This window comes from Eschrichtius robustus, chromosome X, assembly GCF_028021215.1.
Source record: "Eschrichtius robustus isolate mEscRob2 chromosome X, mEscRob2.pri, whole genome shotgun sequence".
In the NCBI taxonomy this organism is placed as follows: Eukaryota; Metazoa; Chordata; class Mammalia; order Artiodactyla; family Eschrichtiidae; genus Eschrichtius; species Eschrichtius robustus.
In genome coordinates this window covers 75,546,459-75,571,039 of record NC_090845.1, presented here as the reverse complement: position 1 = coordinate 75,571,039, position 24,581 = coordinate 75,546,459, and the positions used below count along the sequence as shown (strand labels likewise).

At 34.7% G+C, this 24,581-nt stretch overlaps 1 protein-coding gene across 1 annotated transcript in view; it reads right to left on the bottom strand.

Moving 5' to 3' along the window:
- Positions 1 to 24,581, bottom strand: part of DACH2 (dachshund family transcription factor 2) — a 596,924-nt gene that overhangs the window by 219,725 nt on the left and 352,618 nt on the right. The window contains exon 4 of the mRNA XM_068532639.1: positions 2,985 to 3,116. Coding sequence (XP_068388740.1) covers positions 2,985 to 3,116 — 132 coding nt within the window. The remainder of the gene's footprint in view (positions 1 to 2,984; positions 3,117 to 24,581) is intronic.

The following is a 24,581-nucleotide window of genomic DNA, read 5'->3' as shown; positions in this document are numbered from 1 at the left end:
TATTTATAAATTTTCCCATTTTCTTGCTGTCATTGATTTCTAGTTTCATTTCACTGTGGTTGGAAAAGATACTTGGTATAATTTTAATCTTCATAAATTTGTCAAGACTTGGTTTGTGACCTATCATGGGATCTATCCAGAAAAATGTTTTATGTGTGCTTGAAAAGAATGTGTATTCTTCTGCTGTTAGGTAGAAAGTTCTGTAAGTTTCTGTTATATCCATCTGGTTTATAGTGTTGTTAAAGTAAGATTTTTCTTTATTGCTTTTCTGTCTGGATGTTGTATCCATTATTGTAAGTGGGATATTGAATTCCCCTACTATTATTGTATTGCTGTCAATTTCTGCCTTCAGATCTGTCAATGTTTTCTTTATACATTTAAGTGTTCTTCTACTGGGTACACATATATTTATAAATGTTATATCTTCCTATTGAATTGACCCTTTTATAATTATATAATGACCTTCTTTGTTTCTACAAATAGTTTAAGACTTAAAGTCCATTTTTTCTGATATAACTATAGCCACTTTTACTTTATTTCGGTTACCATTTGCATGGTACATCTTTTTCCATCACTTCACTTTCAACCTAACCATATTGTTGGATCTTATTTATTTTTTATCCATTCAGTGCATTTTAATTGATGAGTTTAATTCATTTACATTTAAAGTCAAGCACAGTGACTACTCTAATTCCATTTCTATAACATCAAGTATAACATACATAGATGGAAACCTAATACTTTCTTTTTTCACAAAGATGGATACCTGGAGTTAAGTCAGCTTACAGTTAACCAGGAAAATTAACTATTTACTAAGTTAGAAATTAGGTAACCAGTATAGCTCTCAAAATATTTTTTGTTGTCTTGTTATAAATGAACAACATAGAAGTTTTATAGAAAGTCTTTTTCAGAAACTGGTATACCTGAGAAAAACATGACAGAAATTATTCCTTGAGATCCTACTAATTTTTATTGGTACAAAAAATTATTTTTATTTTCAATGGCTTCCTGTAAAATGTTGGTCACTTCCAAGACACCAAAAAATTATAAAGCCAGTATCAGTTAAAAGAGGCGTTAAGACTAAGAAATTGATCATAAGTTTATTACTGTATCCTCATCATAAAAACAACTTTATTCCAGAGGTTAAATAAAATACAATTCCTGGGCTTCCCTGGTGGCCCAGTGGTTAAGAATCCTCCTGCTAATGCAGGGGACATGGGTTCAAGCCCTGGTCCGGGAAGATCCCACCTGCCGTGGAACAACTAAGTCCATGTGCCACAACTACTGAGCCTGCGCTCTAGAGCCCCCGAGCCACAACTACTGAGCTGGCGTGCCACAACTACTGAAGCCTGCATGCCTAGAGCCCGTGCTGCACAACAAGAGAAGACACCGCAATGAGAAGCCTGCACACCGCAACGAAGAGTAGCCCCCGCTCACCACAACTAGAGAAAGCCCGTGCATAGCAACGAAGACACAACACAGCCAAAAATGAACATAAATTTAAAAAAAAAATTCCTGTTGCAAAACAACATTGAAGTGGAGGAAGAATGTGAAAAGAATAAACATTTTGGACTTAACCATATATGGGATTGAAACTTAGCTCTGCCACTTACTAGCTTTGTGATTATGGGCAAAGCCAAAACATTCTGTTCCTCTGTTTCCCAATCTGCAAAAATTGGAATATTAAAAATTCCCTCTTTTCCAAAAATTTGGTAAGAAATACATGAGTTAACATGGGAGATAGAAGATGAATAAATTTGGGGGATGTAATGTACAACATTGTAATTAGCGTTAATGATACTCCATTAAATACTTGAAATTTGCTAAGAGATAACAATCTTAAAATTTCTCACTACACAAAAGAAATGATAATTATGACACGATAGAGGTGTTAGTTAACACGGTTGTGATAATCATATTGTAATGTATAAGTGTATCAAATCAATACTTTGTACACCTCAAACTTACACAATGTAAAACTGAGCATGCTTCCATTTATTCCCCACTGTGAGCACTGGTTGGAGACCATTCTCACTCTATAATTCACCATGAACACTTCAGCTTTAAATGAGTTTATCATACTGATTTGACTCAATAATGTCCCTCTTTAATTCCTCTTTCCTTTTCCCTCCAAAATAAAGACTTACCATGCTTGAAATGCTAGAAGCCAAAAAGAAGAGAGAAAAAGCTGCTACTTATTTGCCTATCACATTATATTGAATTTAACTGCAAACGCAGACTGGAAGCCTGTGGCTCCTAAGACCATCCTAGGTTGCCCCTTATTATTCCCCACTAAAATTACACTTTATTTATTTATTTATCCATTCATGTATGTTGATAGTTATAATCCCACCTACTTCCAAAAGAGATCTCAGGGGTGATCTTATGATCAAGTTAAGGTATAGTTATCACAGGGTCAAGGGAAAAAAAAACAAGTTACTAAGAAAGGAGGGGACGTTCCACTCCACAGGCATCTTTCTCTTGTCTCCCATTTTTCCATCTTTTTTTCTTTGCTTCTTCTTGTTCTACATCTTTTCTTTAGCCCCTGCCAATAATATCTCAAGCCTCCCAGCACCCTCACTTATCTAAGGAGGTGGTACTCCAGCTTGAAGCAAAGGTGGATTCTCAGAACTGCATTTCAGTGGCAAATTATTTAGAGAAAAATGAAGAAGCCTGAGGTGAAACTGAAGGAGGGAGCTTTTAGCAATCAAAACGTGCAATAGTTAGCACTATAAAAATTAGAATTTAACCCCACCACAACAAAACAATGGAGATAAATCAATGTTTCCTGAAATGGGATCCTGACCCATAATAGTTTTCTAATTTCAATGTACAAGTTAGAGGTAGGGTTAAGCCCCCTTTTGTACTAACTGCTGATAATCAAAGTACACATATTATTCTCTCCTTTCCCCTCAGCCCTCCTCTCTCCCTTCCCAGAATAAAGCAATGAGAGTCACCTGCTTTGGATTCCTGAAGACACTCACCTGTATTAGAATTAAAATCATCAGGCTCTGATTCGGTCCCATTTTGGCTTCCATTTCCCTGAAGAGTGTTCATAGCCATAAGCTTCATCTTCTGCAGCTTCATCGCCTCAGCCATTGCTGCAGCTGTTATACCTAAAACCAGAACCATTCCTTTTAAAACAGGGACCATTTCTTAATGTAACTGAAGACTGGATACATTTCTTTACCAGGCCTATGCTGCACAGGACAAGCCAAAAGTAAACCCCAAGTCTAATTTATGAATAATATCCTTTAACAAACTAATTTTCAACTCCTGTAATAACTTCTTCTTACAATGGACAGTTTGAAAACCTGAAAAAGCATTAAATATGGGTCTGATTCCCAATTGAAAACAGCACAGAGAAAACAAACAGCATAATGTGAAAATTGTCTGAGAAATTCCAAAACTCGTGCTAATGTGTTCTGGTGTCTATTAAGAGCTCTGGATAGTTGTTTTAGACAGAGCTCACCATGCACTAAAATCCATCTAAAACAACATTGTCGGAGGAAGCACTCTGAAATGCTAGAAGGAACGACTTTCTAGTGAATATCCTTGCTGGCACTTCTGCTAAAGAATGGGCTACCTTCTTTATGAGAGTTACCTTAGAAAGAAGAATTAAGGGGAGGAAACACAAAGTAGTCTTTATACCCTTTTACTGGCCTCCTTCTTATATACTGAGGGACCAAATAAATGAAAACATGGCAGGCCACCTCTGAAAGTGTGCCAGCCCTTGTAGTATAATTACATTCTTTTGTATTAATATAAGGCAATTTTTAAAACTCTATATAATGGTACAAAGAGTTAGGAATAAAAAACCCAAAGATAAAATATGAGTGCTTAAGTTTGAAATTCTTCCTCCTAGGAAGTCTATATCCAGCAAAACCATAGAAATATATCAGGAAATAGGTACTAAAAATAGATCAATCTGTACTCCACCAATGCCCTTCAAGACGTCTAGTGAATTCAACTAAATTATTTTTAAATAGTATTGAAATCCCTAACCATCTACTAGTGCACTGGTACCATGCACCAAAAAGAAAAAAAAAAAAATCTGGCAGATTTAAAACAGCATTTTAGAATTCAGTGAAATCATTCTCCCTTGCAAATGCAAATCAAAGAAAAGAGGGCATGTATTGGTTGTTGCAAAAGAGTGGAGGTTCCTTAAAAAACTAAAAATAGAACTACCATATGACCCAGCAATCCCATTACTGGGATATACCCTGAGAAAACCATAATTCAAAAAGACACATGCACCCCAATGTTCACTGCAGCACTATTTACAATACCCAGAACATGGAAGCAACCTAAATGTCCACCAACAGATGAATGGATAAAGAAGATGTGGTACATATATATGCAGTGGAATATTACTCAGCCATAAAAAGGAGCGAAATTGGGTCATTTGTAGTGAGGTGGATGGACCTAGAGACTGTCATACAGAGTGAAGTAAGTCAGAAGGAGAAAAACAAATATCATATATAAACACATATGTGGAATGGTACAGATGAGTGGTATAGATGAAAATGGTACAGATGAAACTACTTGCAAAGCAGAAATAGAGACATAGATGTAGAGAACAAACATGTGGCCCAGGGGGGTAAGGGGGGGGTGGGGTGAATTGGGAGATTGGGATTGACATATATACAGCACTAGGTATAAAATAGATAACTAATAAGGACCCGTTGTATAGCATGGGAAACTCTACTCAGTGCTCTGTGGTGACCTAAATGGGAAGGAAATCCAAAAAGGAGGGGATATGTGTATACATATGGCTGGTTCACTTCGCTGTGTAGCAGAAGCTAGCACAACACTGTAAAGCAACTATACCCCAATTTAAAAAAAATAAAATATAACTACTATTATTAGCAAAATCTGATTCTAAGGGGCAGGGTGAATCCTTATCAAAGGTGTAAGGGGAAGTAAGTACAGCCTAGAACATCTAACTGTCTATGTTTGGTGGAATCACTGAGGTTCTGTTTTGCCACTCTGCACTTTTTACAACACATGGAAAACACAAAATGAAGCAAACTTTCCACCACATTAGCTTGTCTATGAATCATGGCAAAGAAAGTATCTGAAAGAAAATTGCTTTAATCTCTGAAATGATGGTATACATTTGTATATTTTCTAGATAGTCCCAGAGATTTTCTTGCCATATTTAGCATTACTGAATTACAATCGCTCAAATTGGCCTGTCCAAAATCCTAGGGTAACTCTGGGCAGAAAATATGATGGCAATGATTTAAACAAAGGGATCCTGCTTAGGACTGCTAGGTTTGAGTGCTCCCAAAATGAAAATGTATCAGGAAAAGTTTCCAAAATTTATATCAGCTCCCCTGACTAGCAATTCAGAACTGGATCTTGACTCTAATAATTATTGAATTACTAGTTGTTCCATTATTGGTAGTATAAATAGTGGATTTTTGTGAACAATGTATGGATTCTTATGCTGTGAAAAATAAAAGTTGACAAAATATAGACAAGAAATTCCAGGTAAAATGTGTCTCACACAATGACACTAAGAATTAATGAGCAAGAGTCCCTTCATATTTTTAATTCATAAAAAAGGTGGTAAGTTCCAATGTCTATGCATTCTTACAAGCAAATGCTATCTGTATGATATCAGTGAAGAAAAAATCAGTGAGCAAATTCAGAAAGTAACATTAAGGTGGTAAAGAATCATAATATAATAGCACTACAAAGATATTTAGGAGCCATCTAGTTCAATCTCTTTATTTTGAAGATGAGGAAATAGTCTCACAATGACATGTCATAGATAAGTTATTTAGGGGAAAATATGGACCAAAACTCAAGTTTCCTGATGGGATCTAGATGTATTTGTTTAAGTACTGTAGTAGTTCAAACATGAATTAATGAAAATCTCTAAAGGGATATGATTCCCTTATCACATACAGTCTCATATTATTACTTGTATTTTTATATCTCCTTACATTTGATTTGAAGTTTAGAGGCCTATCCTCTAACTCATGTTTTGTATTGCCTCATGGTCCATATTGCATTGACTTTAAACTTATGAAATCTTAAATCCTATTTGTTGAGTCTTCAGTACAGCATCTGAGTAACTGTCTTTGGGGAAAACCATAATCAAACACATGGAAAGCAATGGAAAAGATGTTATGGTTTATTTCATATTTTATTAGCAATTTATCCTTTTATTCAACTGTTCAGTTAAATTCTTAACCTCAGGATGTGGCTCAGTGTAACAATGATGGATTTAAAACAGCAAATTAGCTCCTGGCACCAAGTTCTCAAAATGCAGCCCTGGAATAACACATAAAAAGAACAAGCTGATTTAGGAGCTGCTGAGTTAAATTTTACTTGGGAACCAGAATTTCAGCTCGCATTAGACAAGTAGAAAATGGTAAGTTTAATGAAAATGAAACATGCCTTTAAAAATGAAAATGCTATAATTATAGGTAAATATCTATATAAACATCTAGAAGCATAAAAGTTGTCTTTTTCAGTGACTGAGTTTGAAAATGGTAACTTTTACATTTTGTTCAAATTACATATATTTAACTGATTGAAAATAATTTGTCAAGGCAGAGACTCAGTGTTACTGGGAAAATATTCACCTTTTGCATTTTCTGATACTTGCACATTTACTTCTGTAACCTCAGCACCTTTCATTTTTGTTCACTTACTTTCATAATTGGCTCATGTATAGTCACTATAATTATTGACCAAGTCATAATGTACAGCCTTTATGATCATTTACATTCACTTCCTAATCTAAAATTCAACATAACAATATGAAAGTGTCCAACATATCATAATTTCATGTGTATGCACATGTGCACACTTGTGTGTGTATGTGATTGATTATTATTATTGTTGGTAAGTATACAAGCTCCAAATTCAGACTTAGAGTGGTGAAAATAGTTCTTAAGAGTAACAAGAACTTTAATGAATATCTAAACCAACCCCTCCATTTTACAAATGAAAAACTGAATCCTAGAGAGGAAAAGTGAGGGACTTAATACAACACAGACAGTAGAGCTAGGATGAGAACTCATGTCTCCTGACATGTACCCTTAGTGCTTTGTCCACTAAATCCCACCTTCTTAATCTTGATTTTAATTTCTTTAAAACTCTCTAAATGGGTTTGAAGAGAGGCATTTTAAGTCACTGACTAGAACAAGGGAGAAATCATGTCATATAACTTCTCAAGGCTTCAGATTACTCAATATGAAAAATGAAGGGGTTGGACTAAGTGGTCTTTACAGTCCTTTATGAAGCAATAATTCTGACTAGATTTACTTTGTACTGTATAGTTTTGTCATACTTCTGGTTTTGTATTGATGTTATCCATGCATGCTCTAAAGCAAATTTTTTCTTGCACTCCTTTCTCACTAGTAAACAAGCATTAGACTTATAACTTTATGTGATCTATAGTCCTCAACCTAGAAGTGCAGTGGGGAAAAAAATCCATGGTTCGTAGAAAAATTTACAAGGGGAAAAAGTGAATTTGTATTTGCAGCAGTGATTGAACAAAAATTAAGGCAATTTTATAGTTTCCTAATTTGTTATACTGTGCCTATCTCTTCATATTAGTTTGAAAGCTTTTCTGTCAAAACTGTGAATAAGTAAATTAACTAAAGGAGAACTATGAGTAATCAAATCTTGAGGTTTACAATTAAATGAAATGGTGGGTCAGTTCATTGCAACATGGTTTTATATTTTAAAAATAGCATTTAATTAAATTAACGAAGTGTTGCATTAATAATATCCCTCCAAAAATGAAAAGCAGTTTAGATCTCCCACATTATTTCACTCTACCAGCCAAGTACTGCATGTTGGCTTGTTTGTTATTTGCATTCAAAGCTACTTTGGGTCAAGTATGATGCACTAAAACATGAATAATGAAACATCCGGTGGTATGAAATATTAATGTGATATATACCACATTGAATCTAGTGGAAACAGTTTTGAAATTCCATATAAATTAGCTGGATAAATGTAAGTCTTTTCAGAGGTTCAATTTCAGGTTCCGTTTCAGGAGACGCTTATGCTCTGAACTCTGTTATTGGGAAAAACACTTGGACTCGAAAAAGATTTAGAATGCAACTAAGGGGAAAGCCATATGGATATAAGAATATAAGAATGAAAGAGCAGAGAAGCCACATGCAAGTGGTTACAGGCTACCTAAATGAAGAGCAAATAGCAAATATTACAGTGATTCTTAGGTATCACCATTCAGGGATAGATACAAAATTAAAAGCTACTCAGTTCAGCTCTATGGCTATGAGGGAAATGTTGTCAAAACACAGGTATGTGAAGTTCTCAAAACAATAGATAGCAGCTGTATTTAGCTAGACATCAGCAAAGCCATCAAATGATGTGGGCACTAGAAATCTGCTATATTGGCATGCACAGTTTGCACTCTTTGTTGAATCACAGATAGATATGAAGAGAAGATACCTCAATTGCTATGTGTATTTTATCAGAGCAAAATAAAACATATTTGGTCAAGTCAGTGATCTCTTATAAATCAAAACTGATAACAAGGATATAAAAGAAGAAAAAGATTATTAATTCTGGCTTACTACCAAATTTGTGGCTATCCTTCTCCCGTAGTTGCTCAAAGAAAGTATTTAAGTTTCAGTTCAAGCATGTTAACCAAAATTAATTTCTATTTTGAAATGTGCTTGACTCTATGGTGCCAATAAAAATATATATTATACAATAAAATGTATAACATCTGAACTATAACTTTAATTTATAGAAACAGACAGCCACAGAAAAAAGTCACATTCTTAGAAGAAAGCTGAAAAAAAAAATAGTGATCCATTAACTCAATTTAATTTTGATTAGCAAATCAATAATAACAGTAATCAACTGAAGTGAGGCCTACATTTAGATGATTTGGTATTGCTCTGCAGCAGGTATCACCAATTAATAGAAATGAGAAAGATTAGCATTTACAGAATTAATAGGAGAGAAAGAGAAACAAACCTAGCCAAGTTCAAATTTATAACAAAAATCATTTGCCTTCAGATACATTCCAGATTGAAAAGGAAATTCAGTGTACTAAATGTATTTTTGAAATATGCATTTCAGGTAATTGGAAGATGTTTAGGATGATATAGTTTAAGACTTCTGGTTTTCCCTTGTATCTGCCATAAGTGCCAGAGAATCAACTGTGCAATGGATTCTCCACTCTTCTAGATAGTAGTTCTCAAACACTGCCATGGTCTGCTGCCCATAGAGCTACTAAAATGATTCTTTGTTATTTGTATTCAACATTATGACATTTGCATCCTAAATATTTATATACTACTTAAATAAAAACCAAAATATCCAGCAAAACATCTTGAAACATTGATTGGTCAAAAACCCCTGCATTTTAAGATAATCTGCATATTTATGATAATAAAGGTGTAATATATAACATCAGGAAAGACCTGAGAAAATTGCAAGGAGAGTGCTTGCCTGGCCCAAATTATGATGTAAAAAATACTGCATGAGGAATCATAAGGTCTGGATAGTAAATCTGGACTTATCTATAGCTAGTTATATGCCTATCTGAGTCACTTTACACTCTCTCAGAATCAATATTCTTGTCTTAAAAATGAGGTTCATGGAAGCAGCCATGACGTCCTTCAATAGGTAAATGGATAAATAAAATGTGGTACATCCAGGCAATGGAATATTATTTAGCGCTAAAAACAAATGAGTCAGCAAGTCATGAAAAGACATGGAGGAACCTTAAATGCATATCACTAAGTGAAAGAAGCCAGTCTTAAAGGCTACATACTGTATGATTCCAACTATATGACATTCTGAAAAAGGCAAAATTACTGAAACAATAAAAATGTCAGTGGTTGTCAGGGATGGAGCCAGGGTGGGAGGCGGGGGCCGGGGACAAATAGGGAGAGCACGGTATTTTTAAGGCACTGAAAATACTGTGTAACATCATAATGATGCATATGTCATTATACATTTGTCCAAACCCACAGAATGCACGACACCAAGAATGAACTCTAAGGTATACTATAGACTTCGGATTATAATGTTGGGTCAACGTAGGTTCATCCTTAGTAACAAATGTACCATTCTGCTGAGTGATATTGATAATAGGGGAGACTATGCATTTGTGGATGTAGGGGGTATATGGGAAATCTCTATACCTTCCTCTCAACTTTTATTATAAACCTAAAACTGCTCTAAAAATATTGTCCTTAAAAATATGAGGTTCAGGCTTCCCTGGTGGCGCAGTGGTTGAGAGTCTGCCTGCCGATGCAGGGGACGCAGGTTCGAGCCTTGGTCTGGGAGGATCCCACGTGCCGCGGAGCGGCTGGGCCCCTGAGCCACGACCGCTGGGCGTGCGCGTCTGGAGCCTGTGCTCCGCAACGGGAGAAGCCGCGACGGTGAGAGGCCCACGCACCCCGATGAAGGGTGGCCCCAGCTTGCCGCGACTGGAGAGGGCCGTCGCACAGAAGCGAAGACCCAACACAGCCATAAAATAAATAAAAATAATAAATAAATTTAAAAAAAATATATATGAGGTTCAATCCACCATTAACTTTCAATGAGTCTACATAGAATAATTACTTCCAAGATAACCATTTATTGACTTGTCATATATTAATTTTATATGTTAATCATGTCTCCCCTATCTAGGCTGTAACCTCCTTACTTGAAGAAACTATGTATTATTCTTAACTTTTTTGCATTCCTTGGTGCCTGACATAGTAGTGGGTAGTTGGTGGTGCCCAGTGAATGACTGCAGAATAACCAATGGGTATTGTGAGAGACACTGCCAGGAGGAAGAAAAAGGTCTACTTTACTTGCCCAACACTAGTAATTGTGCATGGTTTTCTAGTAGTAGGACTATTTTGCATTCTCTCCACAATCACATTCTGCCTGACCTTCCTGCCAAGACATGACAACAAACATAAGAAGTGGGGAAAGAGATGGTTCACTCAAACACTGGAACTGCCAATAGTTCTGTGTTTGTTTTACTCTTTCACTGTCTGATGGTGCCATTCTTTATCATCAGCTTATGCTTACTGAAGAAGTATATGTCAAGAATCTGTTTTAGAAGGAAAAGCAATGTGCTATATTAAACATAATTATGTGAAAAATTTTGCAACAGAATTAGTCTTATTTGCAATTTAAGGAGCACATGAAGTTAACCATAGGTGTATTGATGTAAACATATGAATAAATGTATGGTCACATCTCAGAGGCCTCCATTTGTATAATATTTTAATAAATGTGAATGCTAATTCTTTTAAATCTAAAACTTTAAAGAGACTAATTCTAAAACTCTGGAGAAATATAGACAAAAGAAGAAAGTCTAAATTATGCCGACTATGATAATAATATTCAATTGTATGTATATGTTCCTACATGTTTTGAAATATATATATATATTGATAACTATGTCTCTATTAGCTATCAGAATGTGTAATTAGTTGGAGCTACCTGAAACAACCAACAACATGAACATTTGCTATATGAGTTACAAGGCACAGTAAATAGGTACCGTGAGAACCTGGCTCTTATTCTTGAATCTTCAAAGGACACAAGGTATCTTGCAAGATTATTTTTCAAAGTTTACGTTACTTTGCCTCATAAAATGCAGTGTGATAACTCAAGACCTTTGCCATTTTTGAAACATACCAGTCAATTACATTTTTAATAACCAAGTATAATAAAATATTTTTGTATTGTTATTTCCATATTAAAACTACACTCTTTAAATTTCTAGGACCCAGAAACACCTGGCTGTCATTGTGTTGACATGGCCAAGCATTCTTCCACAACATATGAAGTTTTACTTTAAATTGAGCTGCCTTTCTTCTGAGAGCAGTATCATTGCCAAGATGGGCAGGGTTTAGGGAATTATGAGGTATTGCCATACAACACTAAAAAAAATATCCAGTGGGCATGATTTTCCCCTAAAATTGCTGTGGAGAATATTATCCTCAGTTAAGATACTAAGATGACATAGTTGAACTACAAGCATCCAATATTTCATTATAGCCCAGTAGAACAGATAGTTACAAAGGAGAATTCTGGCTCCTATCCATCCTGCTCAAAAGCATCTTTATCTGATCATACACGAGTTATGACACGAGTTAGTTAGTGCTTGGGTGACAGAAAAATAATTTGAAATTAAATAACTAGGCCAGATCATTAATAGAGGACACACACACACACACACAATAAAAATGATTCTTCACGGAGCTGGGGGCTAATGAATGACTTATAAGGTGGCACATACTTTCTGGTTTCCCAAATTCCTTCACAGTCCTATTAACAATAAATTCAGAGAGAGATACAAAGCATTTTTTCTGCTTCAACCAATAGCTTGAGGTTGCTAAAGGGGGACACTAACTCAAATGGATCAAATGAAATAGAAGCCCTAAAGAAATTTATCTCTTTTCTAACCTTTTTTTAAGTCAGAATTCCAAACATTTTGGTAATAATGTCTGACCTCAGAACTGCTATAGCTAGAGATAAACAAACACACAGCTGGGAGATAGATGCGGACAGATTAGTCTAGCAAAATGTTAGGAACACTACACCATGTTGATGATGAGACAAGGAACTCCATCTTTTGTGGCTTGTGAATTTCCATGGCTTTTGTTCCTGTGAATAAGATACTATGTCCGGAACCAATAAATAAGAACAGAATCATCATCCCATATTCCAGCTCTCCAAACTATGCTCTATTTATTCCCTTTCATTTCAATTTATTTGTGCCTTTTTCTTTGTTATCCTCCTAGGTCTTTGATATTTTTGAAAGACCATGTTTCCATTAAGAGTGTAGTAATTTGTGCAAACAGATTGTCATAAATAATGGCTTTCTCTAGTTAAAGGTATCATTTCAACGTGATCTATACCACCATTCTTCCTGTTGGTGATCCTAGTAATGAAGCCCCTTCAACTCTGTCAAATTAAACAACTTTTTAACAAGTTATTACTCTCTACATTTGTAAGGAACAGAGCCTTAGTTTAGTTATATGTGCTGTTTTTTTATTTTTTTTTTTAACAGTTGCCATGTATCTCAGGAAGACTGATACATTAAAAAAAAGGTTTCCTTTGGCTGGTTGCAATTGAATTGAGAGCATAGGAACTTCAAGTTCCACATGAAATAATCAGATTTTATAGACAAAGTGCATCTTACATTTTAGTTAGAATTCCTGCTACCAGTAATTTCAAACACAGCAGATTTTAAACAGCATTACTACAAACTCATACATTATGAATCTAAAAGGGGTATCTTGATTCTGTAAAATGAACTAAGAATTTCACAATCACATTTTTATAGGTCTACATTCCTTCTTAGCTAGATTACTTAAAGAACTTCCTAAGTAATCTCCCAGGCTCTAATTCCACCCCCCCCCCATTACATCCCATAATCTCTTACTTCTCAGTAATGTTTTCTTAAATAGGATTATTTTCATATTACTCACCCACATTAAAAAATTTTTAGTGGTCCACCACTGCCTATAGAATAAAGTCCAGAACTCTTAATCTGGTATTTACAACCTCCCGCAATCTGCTCCCACCCAACTCTACAGGTAAAGCTCCACTTTTTTTTCCATCATATACTGCACACTCTAACCAGACTGAACACTCTGTTGCCCATACAAACCCAGTACTAGCTCATCTTCACACCTTTGTAGATTGTCTCTTTTGTCTGGAATGCTTTTATTCCTGTCTTGACAGCTGCAGCCTAAATAATCTTTAAGGCACAACTTAAATGCCATCAACTCCAAAAAACTTTAATTCCTATAATTGGAAATAATTCTCTTCTTTGAACATTCCCACAGTACTTTATATAGACACATTTATGTAAACATATTTGTTACTTTCTGCCTTATTATGATTATATCTATAACTAGGCCTCACTTTCCCACCTAAAAAGAAGGTTGTGAAGGCTACTGCAGGGCATTATGTCTTACTCAGTTTTGTATTCATAGCAGGATATAGAATGTTGTCTTGCTGTAGACAGTACTTGATAAATGTATGTCTAATGAATTTACCATTCTATAGAAAAAGGTTTAGAAAAGGTGTTATAAAGATCTTCAATACTCAGAATGTAGTCATACATACGGGTAAACAGTAATCACACACACATACATACACTGACATCAAACACCACTTTTTTCTGTTTAATTCAACTAATCACCATGTGCTGTCATGTCTCTTTTGTCTTTTATATGTCGTGGAAATTTCCTTATAGTTTACTTAATATATGAAAGAAAGAATGAAATGTACATAATCCTTCCTAGTGGTTTTAAGATATTTTTAAAACAAAGTTTTTACTTAACAAAATCTGTGGAGAAAAAGTATTTTCCTCTGATTAGTCATGTAGTAGCTATGACTGGTGAGGAGAAAATTACATTACAAATGAGCAGCTACCTGTTATCAAATTACAAGGCATTTTCATCAAAGGACCTAAAAAGGCAGCAGACTGACCAGTTAACATGTTTCTACTAACCTGGGGGGATTTTTTTCCAGTTAATAGCTTCTGAAGAATGCTTCCTTTTGATTCTTGTCTCTGACACAAAAATGATTGTCCCATTTAACCAGTCTTCTATCACATATATCAGAGAATCCTATTTACTCACACACTACTGGAACATTAAAACACAATAGAGTGATTGTCTCTAGAAGAAAAATTTAAAGATTGACATTTTTTTTACCCCAAAAGGGGGTTGAGATCAAAAGGTAACTTTAATAGATGTTTGACTAAGGTCATACTCCCAGGAAATGGAACACTGAAGATGAAAGAAAAGAAATAGGTTTGGCTTTTGATCTCAGCCAAATCCATTTGGCATTGTTTAGCTTTTATATAATACTTCAGTTTTAGGTGATATCATGACTGAAATGAATTGGCTTTCTTCTTGAGGCTTTAATAGCTCTGTATTACTTTAGCATTTAGCAAAGTTTAGTAAAACAGATTCCTACTTTGTTAGCTGGTATTAAAATAATAGTGGCAAACACGTTTTCTTCATCTGTAAGTGCCACTATCATATGATATCCATGATATATTTTCAAAAAACATAAAAGGGAGCTCAAAACCCAAAATTTTCCTATGAAATGCTCTCCAAAGAAAAGCATCATTGAAGCCACCACAAATTTGTAAATAGCAAAAGGCCTTCTTAATTTTAAGTACACTTGAATGTACATTTTCCATGAGCTGGAAGAGTTTTATTGTTACTTTGTAGCTCATCATTGGACAATGCCAATGTAAAAGAAGAACAAAAAGCTAAGCTCACTACTATATGTCAGGCACCATGTAGGAACATTATATACATTATCTTATTTAATCTTCAAAACCACCCTATGAAAATGCAAGGACAATTATGCCGATAATACAAATGAGGAAAGTGAGAGTAGAAGAAACTGATTAGCTTTGTCAGATCATATAGTGAATAAGAAATAAGGCAGAGCTTTGAACCAAGCTTTATCTAACTCCAAAGTTCTATTTCCATGCTGCTCTTTAATTATTAAAATGCTAGAAGAAAAAAAAAAGAGTTATTTTTCTTAGTTTCATGAATTAATGATTCTTAAAGCTACAATAATTTGATAGACTTATATATACAATGCAGGCCATTATTTGAGATGTGGGGAAGAGTTATACTATTTAATTTATCAAACACTTGTCTAGATAATTCATGCCTGACCAAATTAACTTTTGTCAAAAGCTTACAGATTATCACCCTGAAAGTTTAGGATATTGTGTTTTATTTCTTGAATAATCCTAATAATTATCTTAATGTGCCACTTCTCTTAGCAGGTGCAAGCTGTCTATAAGTATCTACATCTTGTAATGTTTTAAAAAAAAAAAAGAATAAGAGATTTCTAAGTGACAGCTTCCCATCATCTATCAAAAGACTTTACCCAGTGGATTTTTTTTACGACAAGGATCACCACAAAGATCAGTGACTCTAAAGAGAAGCTTGAGTTTCCAAATTAATATTGAATAGATTAGCAAATGATTTTAGAAGGGAAAACAAAAGTCAAAGGAAACATCATATACAACAGCCTCTTTTTAACGGATCTTAAACTTTTCAACTTTATTAAAAGACAGACCCATAGTTCCTATGTCACACTAGCCTCTAAAAAGGTGGATGTCAATAAAAAAGATTAAGGACTCTCTGTACTAAATACTGACAGCTACCCAGAATTGGAGGTCCCTGCAAATCTACTTGTCTTTGAAAAACATGGGGTAGATTAGGATACCTTCTTTCTCTCCTTTCTCTTATTTTCTTTCTTTGCTTGTCAAAAGATTATTCAGTGACATTTCTTCCTCTCCTGCACTGCCCCACTCCTCAGTCCTCTACCCTAGCACTTTCACAGTCTATCTCGATCACAAACATAAAGCACAGTAGAGAAAATAGCAAAATAACTTTCTAACTGTTCTCTGGAACAAATCAAAATATAAACATCCTGAGGATAGAAGGCTCAGATTAAAATACTTTTGAGACTCAGATTTTACAATATGTTTGGCATTCTAATTTCAAAAGAAAAACAGACCAATATGTCAGGGGATCATTGAGGGTTTTTTTTCAATCCTTCAAGGTAAAAAGCTCTAGTAAGAGGAAGCATGTAAAAGAGAGAAAGCATACAATTAACATTTAGTGGTTATCTTCTCTGATGCCTTTTTTATGTGAATGATGGTGAGGAAGCTAGGGAAGGGTGTGATCCATGTTGCCCATGGAGAAGGAAGAATTATTCTCCATATTTCAAAACAATTAGCCAACTCCAATCCTGAAAGCAACAGGGAACAAAGCACAAGTGACAGTCTCAGCAGTTACTTGATTGATGAGAAGAGGCCATTCAATTTCATGTCCTTTGTCTATGTACAACTTTAAAGGTAACTAGATTTTCCATTTTAAAAGTTATGACCATAAAGGAACAGTTAACAGTTGACTGGAATGATTTTACCTTTAGTGCTGAAGGGTGGAGGTGGGGGAAGGGGAAATGAAACATTTCAACCACTGAAGATCTAAATAAAGGAAAATTCAACCACTTTAATTCTATGGATATTTGGTTGAATAAGTTTGAAAAGCCATCCTTCAAACAATCATGGTTATGTTTCCCTTATGAGAGTTAAAATTTGCAACCTACGTAAAGCAGTCAGTGAATTAAAAAAATATATATTTTACTTTTGTTGCAATTTTTCTCAATAAAAAAACTAGTCATTAGAAAGCTAGCTACACATATCAAAGATTGAAATAAGTTCATTTGAGTTTAAAATATTTCTTAATGTTAAAATTATGATAAAAATTTGTGACTAGTAAAAATCTTTTTATCTTTTTGACTGACATTTAATTGGACTATTTTATATTTCAGCTGCTAGAGCCTTAACAAATAGAACACTATTTCTCCTCACATCTACCTTCCAACTGCATTGCAATTTCTCTGTTTATAATGAATTGGTATTGTATTTAACGCATACCTCCATTAGCAGAACTCTAAGCATTTTCCATTTTTAAATGTGATTAAACCATCAGAGTGATTGTAATACAACATTTCATGGTACAGTGACTAAGGCAAAATACTGTATTATCAGTCCAAGCACAATGGATACTGTGTCTTTCTGTTCATTCAGCAATTCACTTGCACAGTTCCTGTGAGGAAAAATGATAGGTGGGTATTATGCAGCATCTCAAATCCTGAGGACCATGGTTTATTTAATTGCAATGTCAGTCAGGATCTATGGCTTGAAGAAGTCTCAAGAGTTTATTGTTAATGCCACAGAGAACATAGGATGATTTTCAAAACAGTTTATTCCTTATAGGTAGATATTCTTGAGGTAAATAGGTTGATGTATTTCACAGATATTTAGGATACTAGGTTAAAAACCATTTCTCCCATATCCTTGCTTGTCCCTGTTGACTTCAGTAAAAAGAAATTCACACAGAATATTTGCCTGGGGATGCTTTTCTGGTTTTCAGGAATATTTGATTAATGGATAGAAAATAAAATATGACATAGCTCGATTGCCCGAGTCTAAACCATAGATATTCAATTACAACAGACATTGCTTTTTCAAAGGAAATTTGTACATATAATTATTGTATGCTTTTATGTGGTAGGGTTCCTAAAAGACCTATTCAAACAGGTATTTGACTATTTCAACTTCTCTTCCTTTTTTTAAAAAAATAATATTTTAGAGATCCTGGTTATACTTGATGATCAAGTTTCTTTCCCAGCATTGACAAATAATTTTCCAGTTGAAGGAAATTCATTTTAGACTATCAGGTGTATTTTCATAGAAAATTATAAATCGGTATGAATAGCTGGACTGTATGGGAGAAAACACATGACAGAAAGTATGAGATTTAAAAAGCTAGAGCTGAACCTAAGTCATCATGAGAGATGATTCTGTGTACATTAAAAAATGAGCAAATAGATGTTGTAAGTAAAGTATAAAACATGGTAGGTAAGCCAATTCTACTGTGAAATTCCATGTAGCTTATATAAATGAGCAAGTATATATTCTTCTTTCTTCCCAAATCTGCCAAAACTTTCAATTTTAAAAGGTGTATTTATTTCCAAATAACTGAAATATAATTGAGTTAGATGAAACACAAGGCAGTTAGTTATAAGAAATCTAATGTAAATTACAAAAAGATAAAACTACTTATAAAAAATCTGAAAGAAAATATTGCCTTTTAACTTTGTATATTATCGTCTACCTATGTATTTGTCTATTTAAAAGATCAATATTAATAATAGTTTACATCTATATATAGATTCATAGTTTACATAAAACATTCACATATATAACATTATTTAATCATCAGAAAATTTCTACAAAGTAGTCCAATTTAAGCTTAGCACATTTCAACAAGTATATATATTATGCACTGTATAAGATATATGTATCCATTTTATATCTCTATGATATCAAATATCATAGAGGAAAACAGAAAAGTTTTTGTAAAATAATGATGCTTTCTTGCATTTTTCTTTTTTATTCATGATTGACAAAATATAGTAGTACATTTTGCACTGAACCACCAAACACCAAAATAATATTCATTGAGCTAATAAACTGTCTGGCAATATGATACCTTTTTAAACATACACTGTCACTGTCTCAATTCATTCTCCAAATAATTCCAAAGGAATTGAAAGTTGTCTCATTTTGCAGACAGGGAAAGTGAAATGCAGACAAGTTAAAATCTTGGCCCATTCATATAACTAAATGATGGTGGAACCAGAATTCAGTGCAAAAGTTTTCACTATGGTCTAATGTTTTAATACAGAAGGCTATTTCAGGATGCATTGTTCAAAACTGGGCTTCTTAAGTTGAAAAATCCTTATTCTGTGTTGAGAAATAATGTTTTTTATCATACTTATATTTGAGAGTTTTTTATGGTAAAAAAAGGAACTTTTTCTAATTACATTTGGCTACTTTATGTGTGCTTAACATGTACCACATGTAAGTTGACACAAATGTTACCAATATTTGTAGAAAATAAACTATTACCAATTTTGGTAGAAAATTCTTATGCTAAAACTTTAGGCAATTAAATGGCTGCTGTCCCTCTATAAGGTCAATGTAGCATAGAAGAAAGATTATAGGCTCTGGAGGCAGAGAGATTTACATTCAAATACTGTTTTAGTTACTTTGTGGATGTATGATCTTGTGCAAATTCTCAGTGTTCTCACTTATAAAATAAAGAAAATGATACTTTACAACTTGTGTGGTTGCTCTGAGGATTAAGATGGATTATGAAAATAAAACATCTGCATACACTGGGCAATCAATAAATATAATAAATATATACACAGATTATAATTATTATTAGTAGTAGTCTTTGAAATATGTAGTCTAGTTTCCACCACCAGACCATGGTGATCTGGAGATATGTAAATCCGGTTTCAAATTTCAGCTCTAACACTTTACTTTGTCCAAGTCGCTTTACCTGTCAGAACTCCAGTTTCTTCGTATGTAAACAGGGGCAACAATATCCATTCAGTGTTGTGAGTAATAAGATGAAGACAGGATAGTTTGCCTTATAAAAGATTTCCACTTGCTAATTTTGTCCCAGAAAGACGTGAAATATCACTTTAAAGGAGAAAAGAGATAAAAAATGCAGCCGAATTGCTTCAAGAAACTCAAATCTACACTCTGACAGCAATACCTCCAGGTGAAGAAACTCTCCTTTTCTGGTTTGTGTTAAGGCCTTTTTCAGAAAGGACTGTAAGGAAAGGGTGACATTAGGCCCTGATACAGTGCTTTAGAAGCTTTCAAAGTGATCTAACACTGTATGGACTTATTCATTGTGTTCCTCTCCCAAAGAAGGCTTTGCATGGAAAAAGTATAGAATTTTAATAGACATATTCAAGAAACTTTGCTATTCTTTGCCAAATGTTGGGCAAGAACTTTTATCAATGACATAAAAGTAATCTTGTAAATGTTCTTTTTCTGTTTTTAGATTTGGGCATCTTAAACTGCTTAACCTCCTAGGTGCAGTTTGCCTTAAATGAAGATATGAATTAACCCACTTTTGTTAATGACTGAGCTGTGTTCCCTCAAAATTTTTGGCAGCTGGATGTTTAGAATTTTCCTTTAACCACAGTATGTTCCCCCAACCCTTTCTAAGCCCTTTGCTATGACATAAATAGCAGTGGCCTGCTAAAACTAAAAAATATGATGTGAAAGTAGTAGAAAGGATACTGAACACAGAATCAAGGGAATAATGTTAAACTCTAAGCTTCAATTTCCTTACCTATAGAATGGAGATAACATCTTCTCTGCAGATTTATTGTGAGGTGTCAATGAGATATGAGATATGACAAATACTTTTGTAAACATTAAAGTATTATAGCCAAGATAGGTGTTTTTCTCAAGAATTCTGAATAGCCCCAATATCATATTTTTCTTATTTTTTTCTATTTCTTGAATATCATTTTAAGAATCATTTTTCAAAAGTCTGAGTAGAGTATTACAAATAAATTCTGTTTCCTATTAATAAGATTGCTTGTTAGAGGTAGAGTTCAAGATTCCTCAAACACTATCAAGTTCCAGCTAAGTTAATGAATCTTAACATGATTATTGTTCAGTACTGATAAATATACACCTACCCATCTAAATCATATAGTCATTTGGTCAAGGAGCCTGGAAAAAACAATAATCAATATTTTTTTCCAACAGATGAAGTTTCTCACTTGAAAAAATAAATTTCTTTAAGAAAATTATATTGCTATACTGTAGTTTGTCTTTGAGTAAAATGCTGAACTGTGTAATACAGTAGCTCATTTTTAATATTTGTATGGGTCTACAGTAATGTTTTTCAGAAGAGTCAACGTTAGTTTATACCAAAAAGTATATTCTGCACTTCTCCTTTACAAGTATATGAGGATTATGTAGAAATAGGCTGAATAATGTGCTATGAATTAGATCTTAAGTATGAAAATAGAAGGACCTGCCCCACCTGCTGGAACAGACCATATGACTGATTTATGCCATGGGTCCTGAATTATTGATACATATGCTTATGTATTATATTTTATAAGAGGTATCAAGGGGTCACACCATCTGGTAAGAAGGCATCAATGACAGTATCTTATTCTCAGTAAATACTAGAATCCAGATAACTTAATAATTAAACCATCTTTCTTTTAATTATGAGGTTCTGCCAAGGTAGGCAAAACTAAAAACTGGAAATAATTTGTTACATCTTCCCAAATCCAAGACAGCATACTCTACTAGGAAGTTATTGCCCATGGATTATACCAAATAAGACAATATTTTATTCTTAAGTGAAAACATTACTAATAGGTTTTATCAATAGTAATAGGATAATAATTTAAAGAGGAATTATATATATTATATATAATATATTGGGTTGGCCAAAAAGTTCATTTGGGTTTTCATAGGATATGACGGGAAAACCCGAATGAACTTTTTGGCCAACTATATATATATATATATATATATATATACACATACACACACACACACACATATACATCTATACTGAAATAGAAAGGCGGCAGAAGCAGTAGAGCAGTAGCCAGCACGGAATAGATAAGAGATTCACAGATGGAGAGGAAAGAGAAAGGTGAGAGAGGAACACCTACACTGACAAGAGGTGGGAAGTGGGAAAGACCCTTCTATCTAAGACAGCAGTCCCCAACATTTTTGGTACCAGGGACCAGTTTCATGGAAGACAATTTTTCCATGGACTGGGATGGGGGGGATTGTTTCAGGACGATTCAAGCACATTACATTTATTGTGCACTTTATTTCTATTATTATTACACTGTAATATATAATGAAATAATTATACAACTCACCATAATGCAGAATCAGTGGGGGCCCTGAGCTTGTTTTCCTGCAACTAGATGGTCCCACCTAGGGGTGACGGGAGACAGTGACACCTGAAGTGTGTTGCTTATGTCCAGTCTACTCCGTAAGATGCAGCTTAATTGTCACTTGCCACTCACAATAGGGTTTTGATATGAGTCTGAAAGCAATTGATTTATTATGGTCTCTGTGCAGTCAAACCTCTCTGCTAATGATAATATGTATTTGCAGCCGCTCGTCAGTGCTCAGCATCACGGCCTCAGCTCCACTTCAGATCATCAGGCATTAGATTCTCATAAGGAGTGGGCAACCTAGATCCGTCGCACTCGTAGTTCGCAGTAGGGATAGCGCTCCTATGAGAATCTAATGCCGCTCCTGATCTGACAGGAAGTGGAGGTGGTAATGCAAGCAATAGGGAGTGGCTGTAAATACAGACGAAGCTTCCCTAGCTCGCCCGCCACTCACCTCCTGCTGTGTGGCCTGGTTCCTAACAGGCCACGGACCAATACCAGTCTGTGGCCTGTGGGTTAGGGACCCCTGATCTAAGGGACAGAGCCTTTTTTTAACAACAAATAAACGATAGATTATTTAAAAGTGAAAACTACTGAAAAGACAAAGCTTATAATTTAGCTGATAAATGAGCACAAAATATCTGTATTAAGAATTACAGAGCTTGCAAATTGGAAAGATTTATATAACAAAATACATTCTACTACTTACTCATGTTAATATGCATTCAACTCCTGATACATAAACCTAGATGTTTAGCTAGGAAAACAACATTGAAAAACAAATTAAGATCAGTTATAAAGATAAATTTCTTGATGGTAAATATTGTGAAACTTTAAAAAGCGATTTGAAGTCCTAGAAAAATTAGTAAAATGATATCTATCTTTTAAAACTAGCTGAAGTAGCATAAGCTCTGACATGGCTAGTACAGAGTCTGGTAATACAGCAGGCTCTCAGTAAATACTTTCTTTGCTGCCCTCTATTCTTCCTTAAGAGAGGAAAGAGATTTCTTAAGAATAAGTTGGACTATTTAAATAATATGTTAATTCTTCTAGATGCCTATGGATCATTTAATTGTAAATTATTTCCAGAAAAAGTCAAAGTACTTCTGAGAAGTGTCCAGGAGATAATATGCACTGGGAGAATTTGACTGGCCTTTTCTTATGAGGAAGAAATCTATCATGTGATCACTAATCCAAGAATTAGGACTTGGTAAAGTAAGCCACTAACATTTTCCCAGCAATAATAGATAGAATACTATAGAGGAAAAGCATTTGTCTGACAGTCAGTACACATGAACATTAGTCCTGGCTTTGCCACTGATTCCCTCTGTAAATTTGGGCAAGTCACAATTCCATGTATGTGCCTTGGTGTCCTGATCTGAAACATGAGAGGGTTGAATTAAAAGACTTCCAAGTTTATTGGCTTCCCTGGTGGTGCAGTGGTTGAGAATCTGCCTGCCAATGCAGGAGACACAGGTTCGAGCCCTGGTCTGGGAAGATCCCACATGCCGCGGAGCGACTAGGCCCATGAGCCACAGCTACCGAGCCTGCGCGTCTGGAGCCTGTGCTCCGCAACAAGAGAGGCCGCGATAGTGAGAGGCCCGCGCACCGCGATGAAGAGTGGCCCCCACTTGCCGCAGCCAGAGAAAGCCCTCGCACAGAAACGAAGACCCAACACAGCCATAAATAAAATAAATAAATAAATAAAAATTAAAAAAAAAAGACTTCCAAGTTTATCTTCCAGCTTCAACACATTGCAGGTAATAATATCTTACTCTTACCATAGAAACCAAGCCCTGTTATCACAAATAGCTGACAAGCAAATTCTCTCAACTTCCAATTTTTCCATACAAAAAGACAGTGCTTCTAATTCTAGTTTGATGGGAAAAACCAGAAGTAAGAATGAACCACAAGGGATTATAGCTGTATCTCTAGAGCTTTTAAGGATGGACTTGGCCATTAAAACCTTTAAAAGTACCTTGGTGGGAAATGGGAGTTATCGTGTGTTTTTTAAACACAAATTAAAAATGAGTATGGGTTTTTATGTCGGTTTAGTTTCCTTACTGCCATAGAAAAAAATCACAGTGTAATCTAACATTCTTATTTGTCTCAGCCACAAAGTTGCAGAAGAGAAATAATCTCTCAAATACATATTTATTCTGTTCAATCTAACTTCCTGGGAATCAGGTAGGTATATGGGGTAAGGAACTAACAATATTATTAGATAGTATCACTGTCACATTTCATTAAACATA